Raw genomic sequence first — 23,580 nt, forward strand, 5'->3', positions numbered from 1 at the left:
TTCAAGCAGTTCTCTAGCATTTGGTAATTGTTAACTGAGTGTATATAGTTAAGGGCATTTTACTGACTGTTCTATTCATAGAATTACTTATTTTTAAAATGTGTTTTGGGCTTCCCTGGTGGTTCAAATGATAAAGAATTTGCCTACAATGAAGGAATCCCAGGTTCGATCCCTGGGTTAGAAAGATCCTCTGGAAAAGGAAATGGCAACCCACTCCCGTGTTCTTGCCTGGAGATTCCCCATGGATAGAGGAGCCTGGCAGGATACAGTATATGGGGTCACAAAGAGTCTGACGTGACTGAGCAACTGACACACACACAATGTATTTAGTGGAGAAATCATTTTATATCAGACAACTGAGAGAAGCCAAAGAGTATTTAACTCTGAAAGTTCACCTCTGTTTTTTTTTTATTTTTGATATTTGCAGTTTTGATGGGCAATGATGTCTCAGAATGAAATTCCTAGCCATTTATACTACCCATTTCAGAATTATCCTGATAAACTGGTATCTGTTGAATTATTCACTTGACAATCTGTGAAAATATGTCTTTTCATATCTCACATACTCTTCAGCATCATCAGACATAGTCTCAGTTTGCAAGTTCATTTCTCAAATGTTATGCTTTTTAAGGATAAAAATACCAATCCATGGTAGAACAGTGCTCTAAAAATAAAATTATTATTTATATATGATTGAACTGTTTTTAACACTGTTTAAATTCAGGACAATTTTAATATCATAAAGTTAAGTTCTGACCAGTGGTCTTCAGTAACTCCATGATTAAATTCATTGGGGGAAATTCCTTGGCTGTCACATGATTAAGACTCCATGTTTTCACTGCTGAGGGCCTGGGTTCAATACCTGGTCAGGGAACTAAGATGCCACAAGCTACATGGCACAGGCAAATAAAATATTAAAAATTCATTGGAAAAAAAATTCATTGGAATGAAAAGACAAATGCCTTTTTTAGAAAGATCTACAGAAATATCAAGTTGTCTGAGATCAGAGGTTGAATCTATGGCAGCTTCCTATTTGAGAATAGAGTCTGAAATCCTCTTCATCTTATTTTGAAAGAGAAAGTGAAAGCTGCTTAGTAGTGTCCTACTCTTTGCTACCCCATGATCTATACAGCCCATGGAATTGTCCAGGCCACAATACTGAAGTGGGTAGCTGTTCCCTTCTCCAGGGGATCATCCCAAACCAGGGACTGAACACAGGTCTCCCGCATTGCAGGAGGATTCTTTACCATCTGAGCCACCAGGAAAGGCCAAGAGTACTGGAGTAGGTAGCTGTTCCCTTCTCCAGCAGATCTTCCCAACCCAGGAATCGAACCAAGGTCTCCTGAATTGCAGGCAGATTCTTTACCAGCTGAGCTACCAGGGAAACCTCATCTTATTTTAGCAACAATAATATTAATAATGGTCCACACTTATCACACTCACTGTGTGTCAGGCATTGCACCAAGCCCTTTTTCTGCATCATCTCACTTCATCCTCACAACTTTACAACCGTGGCTCAAAGCAAGCAAGTCACCTGCCCAGCAGCACAGATCTGCTAAGTAGTAGAGCCAGGATATGGAACCAGATCCCTGAACCCAAAATCTATATTCTAGACATCTACCTGTGTTCACATGGAACCTTTGTAATTGCAGTTTACTATAGAAGAATAAAATAAATGGGGAAAAAAAAAGACCATTGACTTAGTAAAATGATGCTCAAAAGCCCAAATACTGGGCTTTGATTATCATCTGAAACTTGTTTCCACCACTTCTCAGTAACTTGAAAATTCTGTTAACTGAATTGCACTGAAAATGAAGATGAAAAAGAAACAAAGAATGTGTCCTTCTTCAAGGTACACATTCTTCTAAATGTTTCTGTAGCTTTATTCCTGTATATGAAGTTGTTTCTGAACTTCAGGAATAACCAACTAGCATTTTTTTCAGCATTTGATCACTATATTTGTTGGCAGACCTGTTGTAACCTTGAGTCACTTACAGGGAATTTAGATACTATTCTAATTGATTTTCTCACTGCTTACTGAGAAACAGAGCACCTCTTTCACTAGTCTCACAAATAATTCCATTTCTCTATGTCAATGTTAATTGAACTTACCTCATGTTGTCAATCTCTTTCTTTTTTTCCCTTGCAGGTGATGTCATTGTCTATATTAATGAAGTTTGTGTCCTTGGACACACTCATGCAGATGTAGTCAAACTTTTCCAGTCTGTTCCTATTGGTCAGAGTGTCAACTTGGTGTTGTGTCGTGGCTACCCTTTGCCCTTTGATCCTGAAGATCCTGCTAACAGCATGGTGCCACCCCTTGCAATAATGGAGAGGCCACCTCCAGTGATGGTCAATGGAAGACATAACTATGAAACATATTTGGAATACATTTCTCGGACCTCACAGTCAGTTCCGGATATAACAGATCGGCCGCCTCATACTTTGCACTCAATGCCAGCTGATGGTCAGCTAGATGGCACGTATCCACCACCTGTCCATGACGACAATGTATCTATGGCTTCATCTGGGGCCACCCAAGCTGAACTTATGACCTTAACCATTGTGAAAGGTGCCCAGGGTTTTGGCTTCACCATTGCAGACAGTCCTACAGGACAGCGGGTGAAACAAATACTTGACATTCAGGGATGCCCTGGCCTGTGTGAAGGCGACCTCATTATTGAGATCAACCAGCAGAATGTACAGAACCTGAGCCATACGGAAGTAGTGGATATACTTAAGGACTGTCCCATTGGAAGCGAGACTTCTTTGATTATTCATCGAGGAGGTAAGATAAAGGCTGGCTTAGCAATCAGTATACAGGTGAAATTGTAGAACCTTTATAATAATATTGAGAAAATGGAAGTTTCTTTGGGGTTGAATGAAACCGTACTTTTTAATTTTAAGTTTTATTGAATATAGTTGATTTATAATGTATTGATTTCTGCTGTAAAGCAGTGATTCAGTTTTATATATATATATTCCTTTTCATGTTCCTTTCCATTATGCTTTATCACAGGATATTGAATATAGTTCCATGTGCTACACAGTAGGACCTCGTTATTTATCCTCTCTGTATATAATAGTTTGCATCTGCTAATCCCAAATCCCCAGTCCTTTCCTTCCCCACCCCTCTCCTTTGGCAACCACAAGCCTATGAAATCATACTTTAAAAGTTGAAGGTAAGAGTAATAGAGAAAAATATAAGTCCAGGAAGCTATGCTTTTGAATTTTGAGAACATTTTCCCTATTTTATATTAAACACAATAAAAATAGTGCTTTCAGTCTTACAAATATCCACTGCTATGGAGAATTCCCTAGCAGTCCACTGGTTAGAACTCCAAGCTTTCACTACCAAGGGTACAGATTCAGTCCCTGGTCCAGGAACTGAGATCCCGCAAGCTGTAAGGTGAGGCCTATGTATCGGCCTATGTATTGTGTGTGTGTGTGTGTGTGTGTGTGTAAATATATATATATTGCTGTGAACTGAGAGGATAAAGATTGAGTTACCAAGTGTGAATAGGTTATATTCCAAAACTTTATTAACATATCAGTTGTGGAGTTTCAGACTAGTTTCCATTGACTAAAGTAAGAAACTTGATTTTCCTGAAGGAAACAAGGCTCTGACTTGTCCATAGGCATGCCTGCTATCAGGTAGAAGCTGGTTGAACTCCTTCCAAGCTCAAGTACAGTGTTGATAATCCCCAAAAGGACCAATGGGAATAGTGTCCGACTAGAAAAATCTTTTCAGAGTGGTGAGTAGGGTTGCTCAGGACACTTCTCCCATTACTTACAGGAGCACTTCATCAATAATTACCTGTAGCACCTTCTGTGACCTGGGAAGAAAGTTATGGAGCAGGGCTGGGGCTGAAGTTCTGGGCTGGGTGTCCCAGGTGAAGTGTGGAACTGGAAGTAGCAAGAACTGTGGTAGGAGCTCAAGCCCTGGAGGTTTCTTACCTTCCCCCTGCTCTGTGAGGAAGGGAATGGGGCTAAGCTGAGGCCACCTCCTTCATTTCTCTGCTACTCTGCTCTTGATTGTCAGTGAAACTAGGAAGAAAAAAGAGGGGAGGGTCAGAGATAGGGTACTTGAAAACAAAGTATAAATGAAGGGGTTCCGGCAAGTCCTAGTTTTCTACTTACCAATTTGAGGACTTAGGACACTCAGTCCATGAGTCTGAGATGTCTCATCTGTTAATATTCTGATGATAACTGTTCTTAGTGAAATGGCCCGCAATAGGTGCTCATTAAATGTCTGTTGTCTGTAGATTACCACCAGAGCTACAGCAGGAATGGGTCAGAAGGGGCAGTACTGTGAGGAACTCTTGCGTGAAGAGCACACATGTGGCAAACATATGTGACTGTCTATTCAAAGCATTAAAAACAGCAGGAAAGCCCTGACAGTTTGAAATGCAAATGAAAGCAGTCAAAGCTGAAAGAAGCACCTTTTATGATGTTTTTTGCCCTTTCTGCAGGTGTTTCCACTTACAGAAGTATTTATGTTATTGATTTTTGTGTGAAAATGGGTATGAGGTACTAGGCACAGTATTTCACAAATAGGCATAGAACACAAAGTACTATGTTCCTGTCTTAAAAAAAGAAATTAATATGATAGCAGAAGTCTTAAATATGACCTTAAAGCATTATTACAAAATTGCACTTGAAACTTGATAATTCAATATTGACAGTGTATTTTGATTTTCTACTGCTTAAGATTAAAACAAATACCCTTAATTAAAAAGCCATAATTTCATAATGTCCAATCAAAATTAAATCTTTGAGACAGATTCTTGATATTAAATGGTATAGCTGAAAATCACTGCAGTATCCTCTGATGACTCATAGAAACAAGTCTGGACAAATTTTTGTGTGTAATATCTTTATAGAAGGCATGATATAGTAGAAAAAATTATTCTGAAATCATTTTTCATATATATATATATATGCCCACATATATATAATAAATATTTAGGCTTCCCAGCTGGCACTAGTGGTAAAGAAACTGCCTGCCAATGCAGGAAACATAAGCAAAGTGGCTTCAACCCTTGGGTTGGGAAGATCCCCTGGTGGAGGGCAAGGCAACCCCCTAAGTATTCTTGCCTGGAGAATCCCCATGGTCAGAGGAGCCTGGTGGACTACAGTCTATGGGGTTGCAAAGAGTTGGACACAACTTAAGCAGCTTAGCATGCACGCATGATATATACTCATATTAGTGCTATTTATACCTTTACTGAAAACATGTCTGTGTGCCAGCTGTCAGCAGACCACTCTATTCTTATTTGTTCTTTTCCTCTACTCTCCAGCATCTCCATTTAATCCTCATGTATTCAAAGTTTATTTTGTTTGTTTTTTTTTTTCTTTTTTTTTAAATTGAGACATAGTTGATTTGCATTATTGTTTTAGTTTCAGATGTACAGTGTGTGGGGAGGGGTGTGGGGGATGGTGTGCAGTCAGTCAGTCGTGTCTGACTCTTTGCAACCCTTTGGACTGTAGCCCACCAGGCTCCTCTGTCCACGGGATTCTCCAGGCAAGAATACTGGAGCAGGTTGCCATGCCCTCCTCCAGGGGATCTTCCCAACCTGGGGAGACTGAACCTGTGTCTCGTGTGTCTCCTGTATTGCAAGTGGATTCTTTACTCACTGAGCAGTACAGTATAGTGATTGAGTATTTTTGCAGATTAATATAGAAATCGAGTTTTCAAAGTTTTGTTTGTGTTTGGAATGAGGAATTTGTTTTTATTTTGTGGCTAGTGTAGAATTGCAGAATGTAGTACCCTGTGATGTTTAAAGTACTTCTGGTCAAAAAACCTCTCATGTTTGCCTCAGATTCCCACTATCTGAACTCAGCTCTCTGGAATTAATAGGAACTAACATGTTTTATGATGAAAATCACTTTGTCTTACCATAGGCTACTCATAGGTGCTTATCACTCAGATAAGCATAAATTTTAAAGAGCAAATTCATGTACCTAGGTCTTTGTATCCAGAGAAGGCAGTGGCACCCCACTCCAGTACTCTTGCCTGGAAAATCCCATGGATGGAGGAGCCTAGTAGGCTGCAGTCCATGGTGTCGCTAAGAGTCAGACACAACTGAGCGACTTCACTTTGACTTTTCGCTTTCATGCATTGGAGAAGGAAATGGCAATCCACTCCAGTGTTCTTGCCTGGAGAATCCCAGGGACGGGGGAGCCTGGTGGGCTGCCGTCTCTGGGGTCCCACAGAATCGGACACGACTGAAGCGACTTAGTAGTAGTAGGTCTTTGTATCAGGATCGTCAACTGTTTTAAATTATTTATAGGATATTTTTTTATTTTTAAAGTGGTTATGTGGTTTAATTTTCTCAAACAGTGTCCGAAGGTATATAATGAAAAGTAATTCTCTTTTCCCGGGATTTTAGTCCTCTTCCTAGAGGTAACCATATTGTTTATATATACACACTTCCAAAAATTTTGTGGTCTTAACTAGCATGTATGTTAATATATGTACTGTGTTTAATATAAATGGAATGATATTATACATACACATGTCTGGCTCTGAATAGCTTGATTATTAAGGTGTATTTTATTTTTTAACAAACATCATTGTATTATTTATATACCATAGAATTCACCAATTATTTGTGTGCTCGGTGGCTCAGTCAACTCTCAGTTGTGAGTGGTCTAAGTGGTCTCAGTCCAACTCTGAGACCCATGAATTGGAGTTCACCAGGCTCCTCTGTCCGTGGAATTTCCCAGCCAAGAATACCAGAGTGGGTTGCCATTCCCTACTCCAGGGGATTTTCCAAGTCCAGGAATTGAGCCCATGTCTGTTGCATCTCCTGCTTTGGCAAGTGGATTCTTTGCCACTACACCACTAGGAAGCCTCAATTATTAATATAAGTATATATTTCGATAGGTTTTGCTATAGTGATTTAGCTGTGCAGCAATCACCATAATTCTTAGAACATCCATCATCCCAATTCCCTCAGCCCCTAGATAATCACTAATATGCTTTCTGGATAGTTTTGCTTTTCTAGACATTTTTGTATGTGGAATCTTACAGACTAGTTTTTATTTAACATAACGCTGTTGCGATCTACCCATGCAGGGAAAAGAATGAATAGCTTGTTTCTTCTTATTCCTGAGTAGTATTACATTGTATGGGTATACATTTTTTAAAAATCTATTCACCAGTGGAAGGACATTTGAGTTATTTTCAAGTTTGACATTTATAAATAATACTGTTGTGAACATTTACATATAAGTATTTGTGAGTGCATATATTTTCTCTTTTATTGAGTAAATACCTAGGGTCTGTTGGGTTACATGATAAGTATATATTTAAAGTATTCAGAAATAGCCAGAATGTTTTCCAAAATGGCTATACCATTTTACATTCCCACTACCGATGTGTAAGGTTTTCAGTTTCTGCCCATTGTTGCCCATGTTTGGTACAATTAGTCATTTTGATTATAGCCTTCTTTAGGTATAATGATGCCTTTTCTGATTTTAATTTACATTTCTCTAATTTTTTCATATATTTACCATGGTATGTTTTCATGTGTTTATTAACATTAATTATCTTCTTTGGTGACATGCCTACTCAACATTTTGCTCATTTGTATATTTATTGAGCTGTTTGTCTTCATATTAAGTTGTAGAAGTCCTTTTTACACTCTGATTACGCATCTTTTCGAAGATAAATGATTTGCAGATGTTTTCTCCTAGGCTGTGGCTTGTCTCTTCGTTTTCTTAATGCTTCCTTTTGAAACACAAAAGTTTTCTTGATAAAATCCAATTTATCATTATTTTCTTCTATGAATCTTTCTTTTGTGTTAGATCTAAGAAATCTTTGTATAATCCAAGATCACAAAGTTTTCCCTGCTTTCTTCTAGAACTTTTGTATTTTTAACTCTTACATTTAAACCTGTAAACCATTCCAAGATCATTGTTGAGCATAGAATAAGGGAATGTCTAAGTGCATTTTTCTGTCTACAGATTTCCAATTGTTCTAGCACTATTTGTTTAAATTAAAAAAAAAAAAAAAAAAAAAACTGTCCTTTCCCCCTTGGATTTCCTTGGCACTTCTGTCAAAAATAAATTGGCATAAATGTGGTTTATTGCTAGACTCTATTCTATTTCATTGACCTATATGTCTATCCCCATGGTCATACCACACTTCTAGACTAGCTTTATATATAGTCTTAAAATCAAGCAGCATGAGTCCTCCAACTTTTGCCTCTTTTTTCAAAATTATTTTGGTTATTCTAGACCCTTTGCATTTCCATATAAATTTTAGGGTCAACGTTTTAATTTTTTTTTTAATAAAAGGCCTGCTGAGAGTCTGATGTTGCATTGAATCTATAGAACAGTTTTTGAAGAATTGCCAGTGAATCTCTCCATTCATAAATGTGGTATATCTCTTCATTTATTTGAATCTCCTTTAATTTCTCTTACAATGGTTTGTAGTCCTTAATGTACATATCTGTACTTCTTTTGTTAAACTTATTCCTACCTATTTTATTCTTCTTAAAATTAATGTGAATGGAATTGTTTTCTCAGTGTCATTTTCAGATTGTTTATTGCTAATATATAGAAATATATATTTTTGTTTTGATCTTGGACACTGTAACCCTATTACACTCACTTTAGTTCTGGGCTTTTTTTTTTTTGTAAATTCCATCAAATTTTCTATATAGTTATTATGTCATCTAGTAGTAAATCTTTATTTTCTTCTTTACAATTTTATGTCTTTGATTTTTTTCTCTGCAACTTGCTACACTAGCTAGAACTTCCAGTATGATGTTGAATAGAAATAATTATGAGAGAACATCCTTACCTCAATTAAAAAAAAAGCGGGGGAGGGGTGGCTTCCCAGGTAGCTCAAATGATAAAGACTTTGCTTGCAATGCGGGAGACCCAAGTTCGATTCCTGGGTCTGGAAGATCCTCTGGAGAAGAGCATGGCAACCCACTCTAGTATTCTTGCTTGGAGAATTCCATGGACAGAGGAGCCTGGTGGGCTACAGTCCATGGGGTCGCAAAGAGTCGAACACGACTGAGCAACTAACCCATATACACATCCTTATCTCACTGCTGATTTTAGTGATAAGGCATTTGCTTTACATCATTATTTTTTTTTAATGTAGTTTTTATATTTTGTGTGGTCAGGGCACTCGAGAGGACTATTCTCTTATCTGTCTATCCTTCACCCGACCAGTGCCTGCTTCACCTAAACCCTATATACATGACTGATCTTCCTCTGTACTTGCCCAAGGCCCCCGCTGGTGATTGTTCTTGTCAAAGGGGTGGTGAGGGTCATGCCCCTCTACTGGTTTCCCTGGTAACTAGTGAGCCCACTCCTGTAAATGATAACCTCAACTCCTCCCTGCTCCTGCAAGAATGAAGACTGCCACTGTGTCCTGCCTGCCATCAACCACACACACTGGGATATCTCTCTGAGTGAAAGTCACTCAAATGTGTCCGACTCTTTGCGACCCCATGGACCAAATAGTCCATGCAAGTCTCCAGGTCAGAATACTAGATTGGGTAGCCATTCCCTTCTCCAGGGGATCTTCCCAACCCAGGAATCAAACCCAGCTCTCCTGCATTGCAGGCAATTCTTTACAATCTGAGCCACCAGGGAGCCCTAAATAACTCTCTAGAATCTTGCTTTAGACATGTAAACTCCGCCATCCATGAAACCATTGATGTCTCTGTTGCTGACTCCTGTTTGTTTCCTAGGTCTTACATCTGGGTAAGCAATGGACTTGTAGGCCTGTGGGGTGCATCTCGACATATGCCCTTTATCAGGTTGAGAAAATTCCAGTCTTCTATTCATAAATTATTGAGACTCTTAATAATCAACGTCTTGACTTTCACCAAATACTTTTCCCACAACTATTGAGATGATCATGTAGTACTGTTCTTCATTAATAAAGTGCTATACATTATATGATTACTTAGATATTAAACTAATTTATCATTCCTGAGATAACCCCATTTGATTATGGTACATAATTCTTTTTGTATGTTGCTAGATTGTGTTTGCTTGTGTTTTATTAAGAATCTTTGAAGATAGGAGATTTTCTATAATTTTCTTTTGTCTGCTTTTTTTTTTTTTTTCAGGATAACATTGGACTTTCCCTCTGTTCTCTGAGTTTGTGTAGTATTAATATTATTTCCCCCTTAAAAGTTTGGATAGAATTCACCAGTGAAGACATCTAGTCTGGGTTTTTACCCAGAAGATTTTTTAATTACTAATTAAATTTATTTTATCAATTTAGGTCTATTCTAATTTTTGGATTCATTGTTTTTCTATTTTCTAGTTTAATTATTTCCACTCTGATCTTTAACTTTTTCTCTTCTACTGATTTTTTCTTTGATTTATTTTACCTTTTCTGTCACCCTGAAGTAAAAGCTTAATGACTCTCTTCTCCCTAATAAAATTATTTGAAGCTATAAATTTCACTGGAAGCACTTCATTAGCTGAATTCCATAAATTTTTATATTTTGTGTTTTCGTTATTCAGCTCAAGATATCTTCTTATTTCCTTTGTAATTTATTTTATAAACCATAGGTTACTTAGAAACATGTTGTTTATTTTTTAAACATTTACGATCTCCCAGCTTTCTGTTGATTCTAATGATTTATACTTGGAGGATAATATATTTTATATGATTTCATTCATTTTAAATGTGTTGAGACTTGGATTATGGACTAGTGTCTTGCTTTGTTTAACTTAACAATTTATCTTAAAGGGCTTTATATATTCAGAAATACACCTCATTATTTTTAATAGCTATTTAATCACCACTAATGGATATTACAGTTGCTTTCCATTTTTATCTGTTATTAAAAAGTGATGTATCTTTGCACATCTATCTCTACACAAAAGAGTAAATCTGTCTTATAGATTCATCCCTTCTTTCAACAAATATTTCTTGAGTGCCCACTATGTACTAGGCATTTTGGGGGGACTGGAGGTAGAGCAGTATACAAAGTCACATCCTTTTTCCCATGCAGTTGGCATTCCTTTGGAAGGTGACAGATATAAATAAATAAATAGATATGTGTCCACATAAATCTGTCCTTTATTTGTCACATATCTCCTTACCCCATGGAGTTTTACTCTTGAATATTAATTTCATAATCAGTTATTTACCCCAAGTTATCTTCATGTTTCTTATATTTATTTCAGTTCATCGCATAGGATATGGGCCCACATAATCTTACTACCTACAAATAACAGTCACTGTGCCTCCTCCTTTCCTATTTGCATGCCTCTGCTTTGTCTTATTTAATACATCTGTTATTTCTTGAACATTGTTAGTTAACGAAGATGATTATAGAAATTCTTATCCCTGGCTTATATGAAAACTGTCTCATTTTACACAGACACAATATTGACTTTATTTATCATATTAAGGAAGTACCCTTCAATTCTGATTTCATTAAAAATCTTTATCAAAATTGGATAATGAATGTTATCAAAAACCCAAAAGGCATCTATGGGTATAATCATTATTTTCTCCTTTGAATTATCATTGTGAATAAATTGCATTAAGACATTTATTAGTATTGAACTATCCTTTCATTCCTAGAATAAAATGTATTATGTATATAATACATCCCTAAATTCTATTTGTTTATATGTAATTTTGCATCAACATTAGTAAATGACATCTGTCACAAGTTTGGGAGATGGGGCATTGTTTTGGTTTGTTCAAAGTTATACTGGTATCATAAAAGCAGTCAATAATTTTCCTTCTCTCTCTGCTCTAAATTGAAGTTTTCTATTTCTCGAGGCAATAATATAATACACCTTAGAAATTATCTAGTTCTAGTGAGTTGGATTTTGGTTTTGGCTTGGTTTGGTTTTGTAAGGAGAGGGATACCCTTTTACAACTTTCTCAATTTCTTCCATGGTAATTAATCTTCTTACAGTTTCTGTCTTGGCTGGACTTGGTTTTTATAATATATATTATAGCCTACAAAATTGTTTCTTTTATTCATGTTTTCAAATTCATTTAAGTAGAATTGAATCAAGTATCTTCTATTTTTTTCTTCCATTTTCCCCTTGACCTAAAACTATTTCTATTTTTCTCATGTCTTATAGGTACTATTATCTTGATTATAGACTGGCTAATAGTTTTTCTGTTTCAGTGTTTCAAGAAACATATTAGTTTATTTATAAATAATTTGTTGGCTGATGCTCAGCCTAGTATGGTAGGGTATTGTTATGTATTCTACCCAAGGAGGTTGTTATGTGATGTCTGGGAAGCAACTCCAGAATGATTACTAATTCCTCGTCATATATTTTACTCTTATTTATATTAAAATGCAACAAAGTTCCCTACCTAATTTGTGAGCCTCCCATAAACTGTAGCTGATTAATATTTGAAAATTTTTCTTTTTTCTAGAAAACATGATACCAGAAGTTTTCACTGTATCAGAATATTCCCTTGTCATGCCAACAATATGATAATAAATAGTATCAGTAACGCACATATTCCCATTGCTTTACATTCAAATAGAATTCAGAGTACTTGAGAGGCAGCATAGATTATACCAAAACTTTGAGGGCAAAGCATAAAAATCATGAACACAGAATCATATCTATATAGAGAACTCCTGCTTTGAAATTTCAAAAAGCATGTTATCAAGAACATTGTAATAAAAAGTTTTAAATTGCACAGAGAAAATGTTAAAAATAAAGCTATAAGAAGTATTGATATTTTTAACAATACTAACATTTTTATCTAAAACAAATGTGTTTGTCTAAAAATAGTTTAAAATTCACATGAAAATTCCAAGTATAGTACACAGAACATCATATACCACTCACCCACATTGCTGTTAACATTTTGCCCAGTTCCCTGAGTGTGGGTGTGTGTATGTTTGTTTGTGCATTGGTGAATGTGTTTCTGAACCATTTAAGACTAAGTTGTAAACCTCATGCCCCATGACCCCAGATATTTTAGTGCTTATTTCATGTCACTAGTTTTTGGAGAAATGTATTAACAGCTAGTTAGTTAAAGTTATAAAAGATACTTTTAAAAAGACACTTAGAAGTTTAAAACTATCAGTACTACCACAGCAATGAAAGACTTAAGAGGTCATCAAAAGATGTTTTGACTAAAATAAGAGAAAGTCAGTACTCACCAGTAATAAGGATCTGTCACTGGAATATTTCTGAGAGAGAGAAGCACTCATTATTTGAAAAGAGTGCTTGGAGAAGGAAATGGCAGCCCACTCCAGTATTCTTGCCTGGAGAATCTCAGGGACGGGGGAGCCTGGTGGGCTGCCATCTATGGGGTCGCACAGGGTCGGACACGACTGAAGCGACTTAGCAGCAGCAGCAGCAGCTCTTCAGAGATTAGGTGAAAAAGTGGATATCACACAATTAATATTATGTAATCTACCATTCCACTTGATGTCAGCAGAAAACAATAAACATGACCAAACAAACAAGAAACAAATCCACATCATGAGGTGTGAATGACCATGGCTTACTGGCTGCTGTGTTAACAAATATGCCCTGGGCCTCAGAAGCTCGATAAAAGTCTGTTTCTCACTTATATGATTTCCAACACTACACATTCCTGAATCACAGGTTTTCTAGGCCACTATCCTCCATACAGTGGCTCAGGGAACCAGGCTTCTTCTCCCCTGTTCATGCTTTAAGGCCTTGAAGCCCCCCACCCCGACCCCCCGGGTCCTCTCTAACCCACTGGCAGATAAAGCACAAACGAAAGAACAGAGGATCATGCAGGAGGCTGTGGGCCCAGCCGCATAAGGTGTGTGCATCACTTTCTCCTACAGTTAGTTGACCAGAGCTCAGTTTTGGCCCCATTAACCATCAGAAGCTGGGACATTCTGTGTTCCTGTGTGCCCAGGAATAAGGGTCACACACATGGTAGATACTCTGCCCTTGATATTTCAAATATGCTGCCTGCACCTTGACCTGCACATCAGGGATTATAACTACCGATTATGCCAAAGTGTGAGATGAAATCTTTTTTATAACATGGTATTATAATCAAGCTTTTCAGGTACACTTAAGCAATTAGTATATGTTTTAAAGTTCACAAGGTCTACTCATATTTCCCTCCTGGAGTGAGCAGCCAAATCTTAATACTTAGACTCAGTATTAAGTAACTGGCTCAAGTTCAGTGAATGCATGTGTAGACAGAGGGGTGGACAATTTATGGTCCCTAAATATAGGAAATATAAATAAACATCAATGACAGGGTACCTCATCATAATGTGGAAAATGTCATGGATGTCACAATCTGTACACCAAACATGGACCTTGTTGCACAGATGACCCTTGGAGTGAGAGAGGATAGTGAGAATATTTGTAGAGTTGTCACACCACTTACAAGTAGCAAAAATAGAAGTCAAATATTTGTTTTCTGACTGCTGTATCAGTGAGTTTTACATGATGTCAGCTTCCCAAAATTTTATGGACATCAAGCTTTGATGGCTTTTGCTTAGATATGTAGGACTTATTTATTCACTTAAGTATTTATTGAGAACCTACTGTGTGCTTAGCACAGGTCTAAGTGCTAGAAATATGTCAGTAATCAAAACAAAGTCCCTGCCTCAAGAAGCTTATCTTCTTGCAGGGATTAGATAATAAAGAAAAAAATATATGTTAGGGATAAGAATGAAGACAAACTGAGGAGCAGAGTAAAAGAAAGGAGAATGGTGGAGAAAGAAGAAACATCTCTTTTAGAAACAGTAGTCAGGGAAAGACATTTGTGCAAAGATCTAAAGAAAGCAAGGGAGCCAGCCGTGTGGATATCCAGGGAAGAACATTCTGGGCAGAGACAAGGCCCTGAGGCAGGACTGTGCTTGGTGTAGATAACTAATAGCAAGGAAGCTCGTGTCAGCTGAGTGGGGAAGAGATGCAGTATCGGCTGAGGTCAGACAGATTGCTGGGTCTGTACAGAGACAGATAATGGAGAGCCTTATGTAGCCATGCACCATAGAAAGGACTTTAGATTCTGCTTCTGAGTGAAATGGGAAGCCTTTGGAGTGTCTGTGCAGAGAAGGGATGTGATATAAGATTTTAAGAGACTCCCTGTGGCTACTGCATTGAGAAGAAACTGTCGGTAGACAAGGATGGAAACAGGCAAACAAGGGTGTTGGCTTTCACAGCAATCCAAGGACAGATGAGGAGGTTGGAAAAGGATGGTAGGAGTGGAGGCAGTAAGAATTGATTCTGAATATATTTCAAAGGGAATGTCATAGGGTTTGCTGATGGATGGGATAGGGAATATTGAAGAAAGAGAGGAATAAAAGGCTGTAAAGTTTTTGACCTAACCAGCTGCACATGATGGGTATGATGGATGGAAATGCTCATGCAGGGCTGCAGGGAAATCAAGAATCCAGTCTGGGGCGTGCTAAACTTGAGATTCCCTTAGGTTTCTAAGCAGTGATGGCTGGTGTGGAGGGTGTTTAACGCTGGATACTGAATGAGAACACCTAGAGCTTGAATATGAGGAAAGAACAGAAACATTCTGAGGACTGAGGCCTAGGACCTCTGACTTTAGAGTCATGAAGAGGAGGAGTGAGCAGCCAAATGTTAAGAAAGCATGAGTTGTGACATAGGGGTACTTGTTGTCTTATGAAGGAAAATTTTTCAAGATGGAAAGTGTGAACAATTGTTATCAAGTGCTGAGTAAGATAGGGCTCAGAATTTAACATTGGATTGGCAACAGTATCAAATATTTTTTTTTCCAAATATTTTGAGTTTACATGACCTTTCAAATCAACGGAGAAAAAAGGAAAAACTAAAAAAAAAAAAAATTTTTTTTTTCTTGATGTGTTGGGGAGAAATCAGCATCAGTGTTTTGGTCCCATAGAAACAAAACGTCTTTCATATTTGAACCCGTAGAGTGCATTTATTTGCATGCACTGTGAGATGGTAAATATTCCAAAGAAGGAAAGTGTATGTTTTCCTTTTATAATTACTCTGTGCTCAGTCTGTCAGTTTCCACTGTTTCCCCATCTATTTCCCATGAAGTGATGGGACTAGATGCCATGATCTTAGTTTTCTGAATGTTGAGTTTAAAGCCAAGTTTTTCACTCTCCTCTTTCACTTTCATCAAGAAGCTCTTTAGTTCTTCTTCACTTTCTGCCATAAGGGTAGTGTCATCTGCATATCTGAGGTTATTGATATTTCTCCCAGCAATCTTGATTCCAGCTTTTGCTTCATCCAGCCCAGCATTTCTCATAATGTACTCTGAATATAAGTTAAATAAGCAGGGTGACAATATACAGCCTTGATGTACTCCTTTCCCAATTTGGAACCAGTCTGTTGCCCCATGTCCAGTTCTAACTGTTGCTTCCTGACCTGCATACAGATTTCTCAAGTGGCAGGTCAGATAGTCTGGTATTGCCCATCTCTTTAAGAATTTTCCAGAGTTTGTTGTGGTCCACACAGTCAAAGGCTTCGGCATAGTCAATAAAGCAGAAGTAGAGGTTTTTCTGGAGCTCTCTTGCTTTTTCAATGATCCAATAGATGTTGGCAATTTGATCTCTTGTTCCTCTGCCTTTTCTAAATCCAGCTTGAACATCTGGAAGTTCATGGTGGAAACAGTGACAGACTTTATTTTGGGGGGCTCCAAAATCACTGCAGATGGTGACTCCAGCCATGAAATTAAAAGATGCTTGCTCCATGGAAGAAAGGTTATGACCAATCTAGACAGCATATTAAAAAGCAGAGACATTACTTTGCCAACAAATGTCTGTGTAGTCAAAGCTATGGTTTTTCCAGTGGTCATGTATGGATGTGAGAATTGGACTATAAAGAAAGCTGAGTGCCGAGAATTGATGCTTTTGAACTGTGGTGTTGGAGAAGACTCTTGAGAGTCCCTTGGACTGCAAGGAGATCCAACCAGTCCATCCTAAAGGAGATCAGTCCTGAATATTCTTTGGAAGGACTGATGCTAAAGCTGAAACTCCAATACTTTGGCCACCTGATGCGAAAAACTGACTCATTAAAAAGACCCTGATGCCGGGAAAGATTGAAGGCAGGAGGAGAAGGGGATGACAGAGTATGAGATGGTTGGATGGTATCACCGACTCAATGGACAAGAGTTTGGGTAAACTCTGGGAGTTAGTGATGGACAGGGAGGCCTGGTATGCTGCAGTCCATGGGGTTGCAGAGAGTCGGATATGACTGAACAACTGAACGACTGAACTGAACTGTGCTCAGTGACTCAGTCGTGTCTGACTCTTTGTGGTCCCATGGACTGTAGCCTACCAGACTCCTCTGCCCACTGAATTTTCCAGGCAAGAATATACTGGAGTGGGGTGCCATTTCCTCCTCCAGGGAATCTCCCCAGCCCAGGGATCGAACCCATGTCTCTTGCATCTTCTGCATTGGCATGTGGATTCTTTACCACTAGAGCCACCTGGAAAGTGAAAGTGAAAGTGAAGTCGCTCAGTCGTGTCTGACTCTTTGCGACCCTATGGGCTGTAGCCTACCAGGCTCCTCTGTCCATGGGATTTTCCAGGCAATAGTCCTAGAGTGGATTGCCATTTCCTTCCTGGGGAGCCCCATAATTACCCTAAATTATCTTTATTTTCTGCCATTCAACTCATGTGAGATCAAGTGTTTATCACCAAGAACTAGCATCCCTATCTGTGCTGTGTCCAAGTTAGTTCTGTTGTAGGTTCCAAAAGAGTGGGGGGTGGGGGGGAGCTGCCATACTGCATAATATTTTATATGTATGGGTTAGTTGCTCAGTCGTGTCCGACTCTTTGCAACCCCATGGAACCCACCAGGCTCATCTGTCCATGGAATTCTCCAGGCAAGAATACTGGAATAGGTTGCCATGCCCTTCTCCAGGGGATCTTCTAGACCTAGGAATTGAACTTGGGTCTCCCACATTGCAGGCAGATTCTTTACCATTTGAGCTTTTCATTTGGGGCTTATGAAGTAGGAGATGGCATTCATTGTATCCAAGAGATTCTTGGAGCTAAATGACTTTTTCAACTTTTCATCATAAAGCTCAAGTACTATAAAAATACAGGTTTAAAAACTGCAGACTCTATTTCATACAAAAATTATCCCACCCCATGCTAACCCATATATATATACATCAATTAAATAATCAATATATCAATTTGTTTTATTTAAAAATATATCTGGCCATTTCTAAATATAAATGGAAGAATGGACAAAAAGTCTGTAGATGGTGAATACAATCTACATATGACAAGATATAATTTAGTTATTGTGACTTAGTATTTACCGTTTTTGCCCTATTTTCTAATTCAAGGTACCCTACGTGCACAGAAAGGGGCTTTCCAAGTGGTTCAGTGGTAAAGAATCCACCTGACCACGAAAGAAACTCAGGAGACACAGATTGGATCCCTGCGTCAGGAAGATCCCCTGGAGAAGGAAATGGCAACCCATTCCAGTATTCTTGCCTGGGAAATCCCATGGGCAGAGGAGCCTGGCAGGCTACAGTCCATAGGGTCGCAAAACTGGACACGACTAAGCATGCTCATGCACACAAAGGGTGTGTTAAGATTTATAGTCCCACATTCACCAGTATAAATATAAATAATTGCACTAATGGAGATTTATGGAAGTGCCAATTCAGGGAAACTACTCATTTTTTAAAAAATACTAGCTAATTTCCCTCAAAAGCAGGGACTGTATCTTTTTTCTTACTTTTTCCTCAGAGCTTGGTGAGTATACATGTTAAGTTATTTTATTCTATTATGACACTAGGAAGAGAAGAGCAGTTATAAAACAAAATTAGGAACATGCATGTATGAGTCAAATAATGCAGCTGAGTGTGCTAAAATGGACAAACTATTATTTTCTCCTGTCTAGGCTTTTAAACGTCCTTAGCATCTCTCCTTTCTCTTTGGTCATGCACCAAACCTTTACCTAAATTGTCTTTTTTTTTCCCCTTTATTTAGTTCACAAGTGTCACAGGTGCTGTTCTAAATATGGGGACATCCAGTAAACAAAATAAGTCCTTGATCTTAGGGAGCTTACTTAAAATCTAATCCTGTAAATTAGCCCACCAGCTGTGTGAGTTATATGACTATAAAACCTGTCATACAACATCTTCACTCAGAAACAAAACAGGCTTACTGGCATTAAATGATGGAAAAAGCTCATGTAACTAGAATCAACATACCAGGCTTCTAGTATAATCTGTGCTACTAATTCACATGGCTACTTTGAATGTGTCACTTAAGTTCTTTGGGTACCAGCTCCCTGTTTATAAATTGAAAAGAATCTGTAATGTCCATATTTTCTCAGAAACTCTACAATTCTCAGTGTTTCTGAGTCATGAGCTTACTTGGCTATAACTGTACATTCATTCATTAGCTGGGGACACCAGGAGGAAGGAGCTGTGAAAAATAGTTTTATTTTTCATGTGATATCTCTAAACATATCTCCTGCCTCCTTCTAATCTACCATTATAATTTCCTTGAGCTTACAAACCAAACATTTACTAACTTTCTACAAAACTTGGCAATAGTAGAATTAGGGATTTTGAGAAATGTCAGAGGAAAGAAGGAAAAAAGTGAGGATGGCTATAGCCAATAATTCAGAAGCTTCAGAAAGATGATAACATTTACTATTTTGTGGAATATGTTAGATCAGTTCATGCAAATTATTTTTGTGTGAGAGGAGAAAATATTAGGGCCTTTTCATTAAGACTTCTTTTAAAAAGTTATAAACTCAAATCTGAAAATGACCAGTATACAATAAGCTTACTTGAGTAAGTTTCAAAGTCCCCTGCTTTTATAAATCTTAAAATAAGTAACCAACACACATGCGCGCACACACACACACACTCCTCACTCTTTGGTGCTATAATGTAATATATTATATATAGAAATTTATGCTGATCGTGTCAAAAATGTGCTCACTCCCTAGAGTGCTAGTTGCTTATGCATGAGAGCAGAAAGTTAAGTGGACTGAGTGCAATTAAAGTTCTGTGCAAGAGAATTCTGGATGGTAAACTTAGAAAATCTTGTCATGAAGACTGCTGAATCTTAGCACCTGCATGTAGGCTCTTACTTGTTGAATAAATTAATGAAATCACCTACAGCATTATCTTGCTATAAAACATTGTAATGTCATGTTCATTTTTTTCATATTTCAGAATACAAATATAGACTTTTAATGAATATAAATTCTATCAAAAGTGCAAATGAAAATAATTATAGTTATTATACCATATTAATGGGAGTTATGATAATTGCCCTAAAATTTAAAGAAAATGTATTATTTTGCCTCTTCTTCTAATTAACATTATTTCACAGTGTGTGGTACATTTATGGAGAATTTTGTGGTGCATTAGATAAATCAGTTTTACATTTCCAGGAGAGTGAGTTTTAATGAGCACTAGAATACATTTCAGTTCAGAAACAGTTTTATGTTACAAAGCATCTTCTACTGGTAGATTGGGAAGAGTTGCACCAGACTGACATCCACTTAAAATATGGAATGGAATTTAGTGAGGGAAGCATGTGCTAAGTTGCTTCAGTCGTGTCCAATTCTTTGCAACCCTGTGGACTGTAGCCTGCCAGGCTTCTCTGTCCATGGGAATCTCCAGGCAAGAATACTGGAGTGTTTTGCCGTGCCCTCCTCCAGGGATCTTCCTGACCCAGGGATTGAACCTGTGTGCCTTATGTCTCCTGCATTGGCAGGTGGGTTCTTTACCCCTGGCGCCACCTAGGAAGCCCAAGGAAAGCATTGCTGCTAAGTCGCTTCAGTCGTGTCCGACTCTGTGCGACCCCATAGACAGCAGCCCACTAGGCTCCTCCGTCCCTGGGATTCTCCAGGCAAGAACACTGGAGTGGGTTGCCATTTCCTTCTCCAATGTATGAAAGTGAAAAGTGAAAGTGAAGTCGATCAGTCGTGCCTGACTCTTAGTGACCCCATGGACGGCAGCCCACCAGGCTCCTCCATCCATGGGATTTTCCAGGCAAGAGTACTGGAGTGGGGTGTCATTGCCTTCTTCGAAGGAAAGCATAGATGAATCCAATTCTGCTAAATGGCTATAAACTTATGATGAATATTACATTTTAGCTGTGTATATTTTCCCTATGTTTAAAGCCTACCCAGACCACATATGCCAACAATCTAACATAAGTTTGAGGGTCTGCTAAATCCCATATGGAATACCTTGCCACTTGGCATGTAAATCCCCAATCCTATATAAAGAAAAATCAAAGGAAAATGAAAACATTTGTGCCATTAAATACATTCTTTAGATCCACATTTAGCTGAACCTAATCTAATATTCATCATTCCAAGTGTATATAGATAAGTGCCTCTCTCAGTTCTCAGAAACCAGCTTACATAGGCCCATCCTTTCTTCTTCATCTCTGGATTTTCTTTATAGATCCTCTATTCAAAACCACCAGCTTCACCTTGCTCTTCAAAGAAGCCACCACTATCCACTCAGAGAATGGCTTCATTCACATCTTTTATCATGGACATTATTATAACTTTTCTTTGGGCATCTTACCCTTAGCCTATATACCTGCTGGAATTTATCCTATACTTTAAGAACCTTTTCTTAATTCTGCATTACCCTTCAGCCATGGCTCTTTCTCTTTTCTTTAATTCTCAGATAATTTTTTCGAAATATCATCCCTATATGTGTTGACATATATCCCACCTTATTCCATGAGTCATTTAAGATCACTTTCCTGGAGGAATAGGCTTTACTTAACATCTGCACTTTCTCACTGTCCCAGTGCCTTTTGACCTACTGCTTCTGACTTCCCTCCCATTACGCTACTGAAAATGCTCTAACGTTGACAGCGGCTTCCTGTCTGTCCGGGAATACTTCTCATTTCTTCAGAACCTCTCCTCCCCAGTCTCTTCTAGCTGTCTTCCAGTTCTCTGTTTCTTCTCAGACTCCTTTAATGAATCCTGTTTCTTTGTTCATCCCTCAAAAACTGAGATTTCCCAGATTCTGTTCTTTTTAATACTTTTGTTCTTAACCTTATAGCTTTACCACCACCATAGCCACCTACATGATCTTATTGAATTTTATGGTTTTATGTTCCCTCTTAATGCCCTCCTGTGCTTCTCCATGATCTCTAGAGAACCAAGACCAGTTCTTTATCTTACACACAAAGCCTTCATCAGTTGGTCCATACCAACCTCTTTAGCTTCATGTCACATTCTTCATTCCACAAATAGCATCTGCCATGTTTCAGACACCATTTGAAATTCTATCATACAGCAGTATATAAAACAGATTTAAAACCCCTGCCTTCATAGAATTTATATCCTCCTAGCAACATAAAACTATTGTTTTATTGTTCAGTGTCATAGAAAATTATTTCTTTTTACATGAAAGATACCTTCTGTTTTGGGGTTTTATTTTTTTCAAATTCCTGTTTACCCTTGAGAATTCAGATCAAATATTACATCTTCTAGGATGACTCTCCCAGCCTTCTGCATTTCCCCTGGAAGCTTTATAAATACATCAGTTTCAAAATTTTCTGTTAAGTCATGGCATTGGAGTTACCATTATCCCTCTTCAGAATTTATCAGGAGAATCCCAGAAAGACACATTATTCCTTCCAGGTTGAAAGAGCCAGTGTGCCCTTTAATCAATTATAAGTGGACTGCTAGTCCACAGGTTGGTCAGTTGAACTCTGTTAATAATCCATACATCATTTTCCTGGCATAGTGAAGGGGATCATTTATTGCTTCAAACAGCCTTGCTTACATATATTGTGAAAAATGAATAAATTTAGTATACTATTCTTATGTATTAAAATTCTGCTTAGTCTAATTATAATACTATTCTAAAAATAGATACAAATCCAGCAACACAATCACACTTTTCCTTTTAACTTCTATTTTTTTCATAAACTAAGGATCATCCTTTTAATGAAAGATACAAGCAAGAAGACATGATTTCTACATACACACCTATTAGCATTTAGCCAATAGCATTCAGCTGTTTAGCAGATATGCCCTTGGTTCAAAAAAGACTATTAAGGTCATGAGTTTGCTCGCCAATATTATTTGAAGCTACATGCTTTCCAACAGTATAATAACCCATGATTTCTTGTTCCCTCCTTTTCTCCTGTGTGGATTTTCTCTTGTGGTTTTCTAACAGTGGTTCCCATTGTAGTCTGTCTCATCTACTCCTGTCTCCAGGAGTGTATTACAGGGTCATTTTCAGGCTATATTATGAAAAAAAAGTCCTCAGGATCAGAGTTTGAAATCAAACTCAGTTTAAATTTTATTTATAAGACCTGCATTGCAGGCTCAAAGAAGGCAAGTACTCACCAGTCAATAGCTGGACTTCCATCACATTGGTTCTCAACATAATCCAAATTACAGGTTTTCCTTAGCACGTAGAAGTGCTCTGTGTTCAACAAAGGGAAAAGGATTAAGGATGGGAAAGGAGGTCTTATGATGTAACAGGGGAGCAGAAGGAGAGAGAACTTTGTCATCTAAGTGAGCAACTTGAGGAACACTATTTTGAAGAAAGTCTCAGTTACATCAGTGGAAGAAGTCACCAGATTTGTTCAATAAATCTTTAAGGATACATAAAAGTGTTAGAGTGCTTGTCTGATGGAATAAGAC

At 37.9% G+C, this 23,580-nt stretch overlaps 1 protein-coding gene across 14 annotated transcripts in view; it reads left to right on the forward strand.

Moving 5' to 3' along the window:
• Nucleotides 1-23,580, forward strand: part of MAGI2 (membrane associated guanylate kinase, WW and PDZ domain containing 2) — a 1,467,480-nt gene that overhangs the window by 1,203,969 nt on the left and 239,931 nt on the right. For all 14 annotated transcript variants that reach the window (XM_059886037.1, XM_059886041.1, XM_059886040.1 and 11 more), the window contains one exon: nucleotides 2,150-2,788. In XM_059886037.1, coding sequence (XP_059742020.1) covers nucleotides 2,150-2,788 — 639 coding nt within the window. The remainder of the gene's footprint in view (nucleotides 1-2,149; nucleotides 2,789-23,580) is intronic.

The sequence above is a fragment of the Bos taurus genome, chromosome 4 (assembly GCF_002263795.3).
Source record: "Bos taurus isolate L1 Dominette 01449 registration number 42190680 breed Hereford chromosome 4, ARS-UCD2.0, whole genome shotgun sequence".
In the NCBI taxonomy this organism is placed as follows: domain Eukaryota; kingdom Metazoa; phylum Chordata; class Mammalia; order Artiodactyla; family Bovidae; genus Bos; species Bos taurus.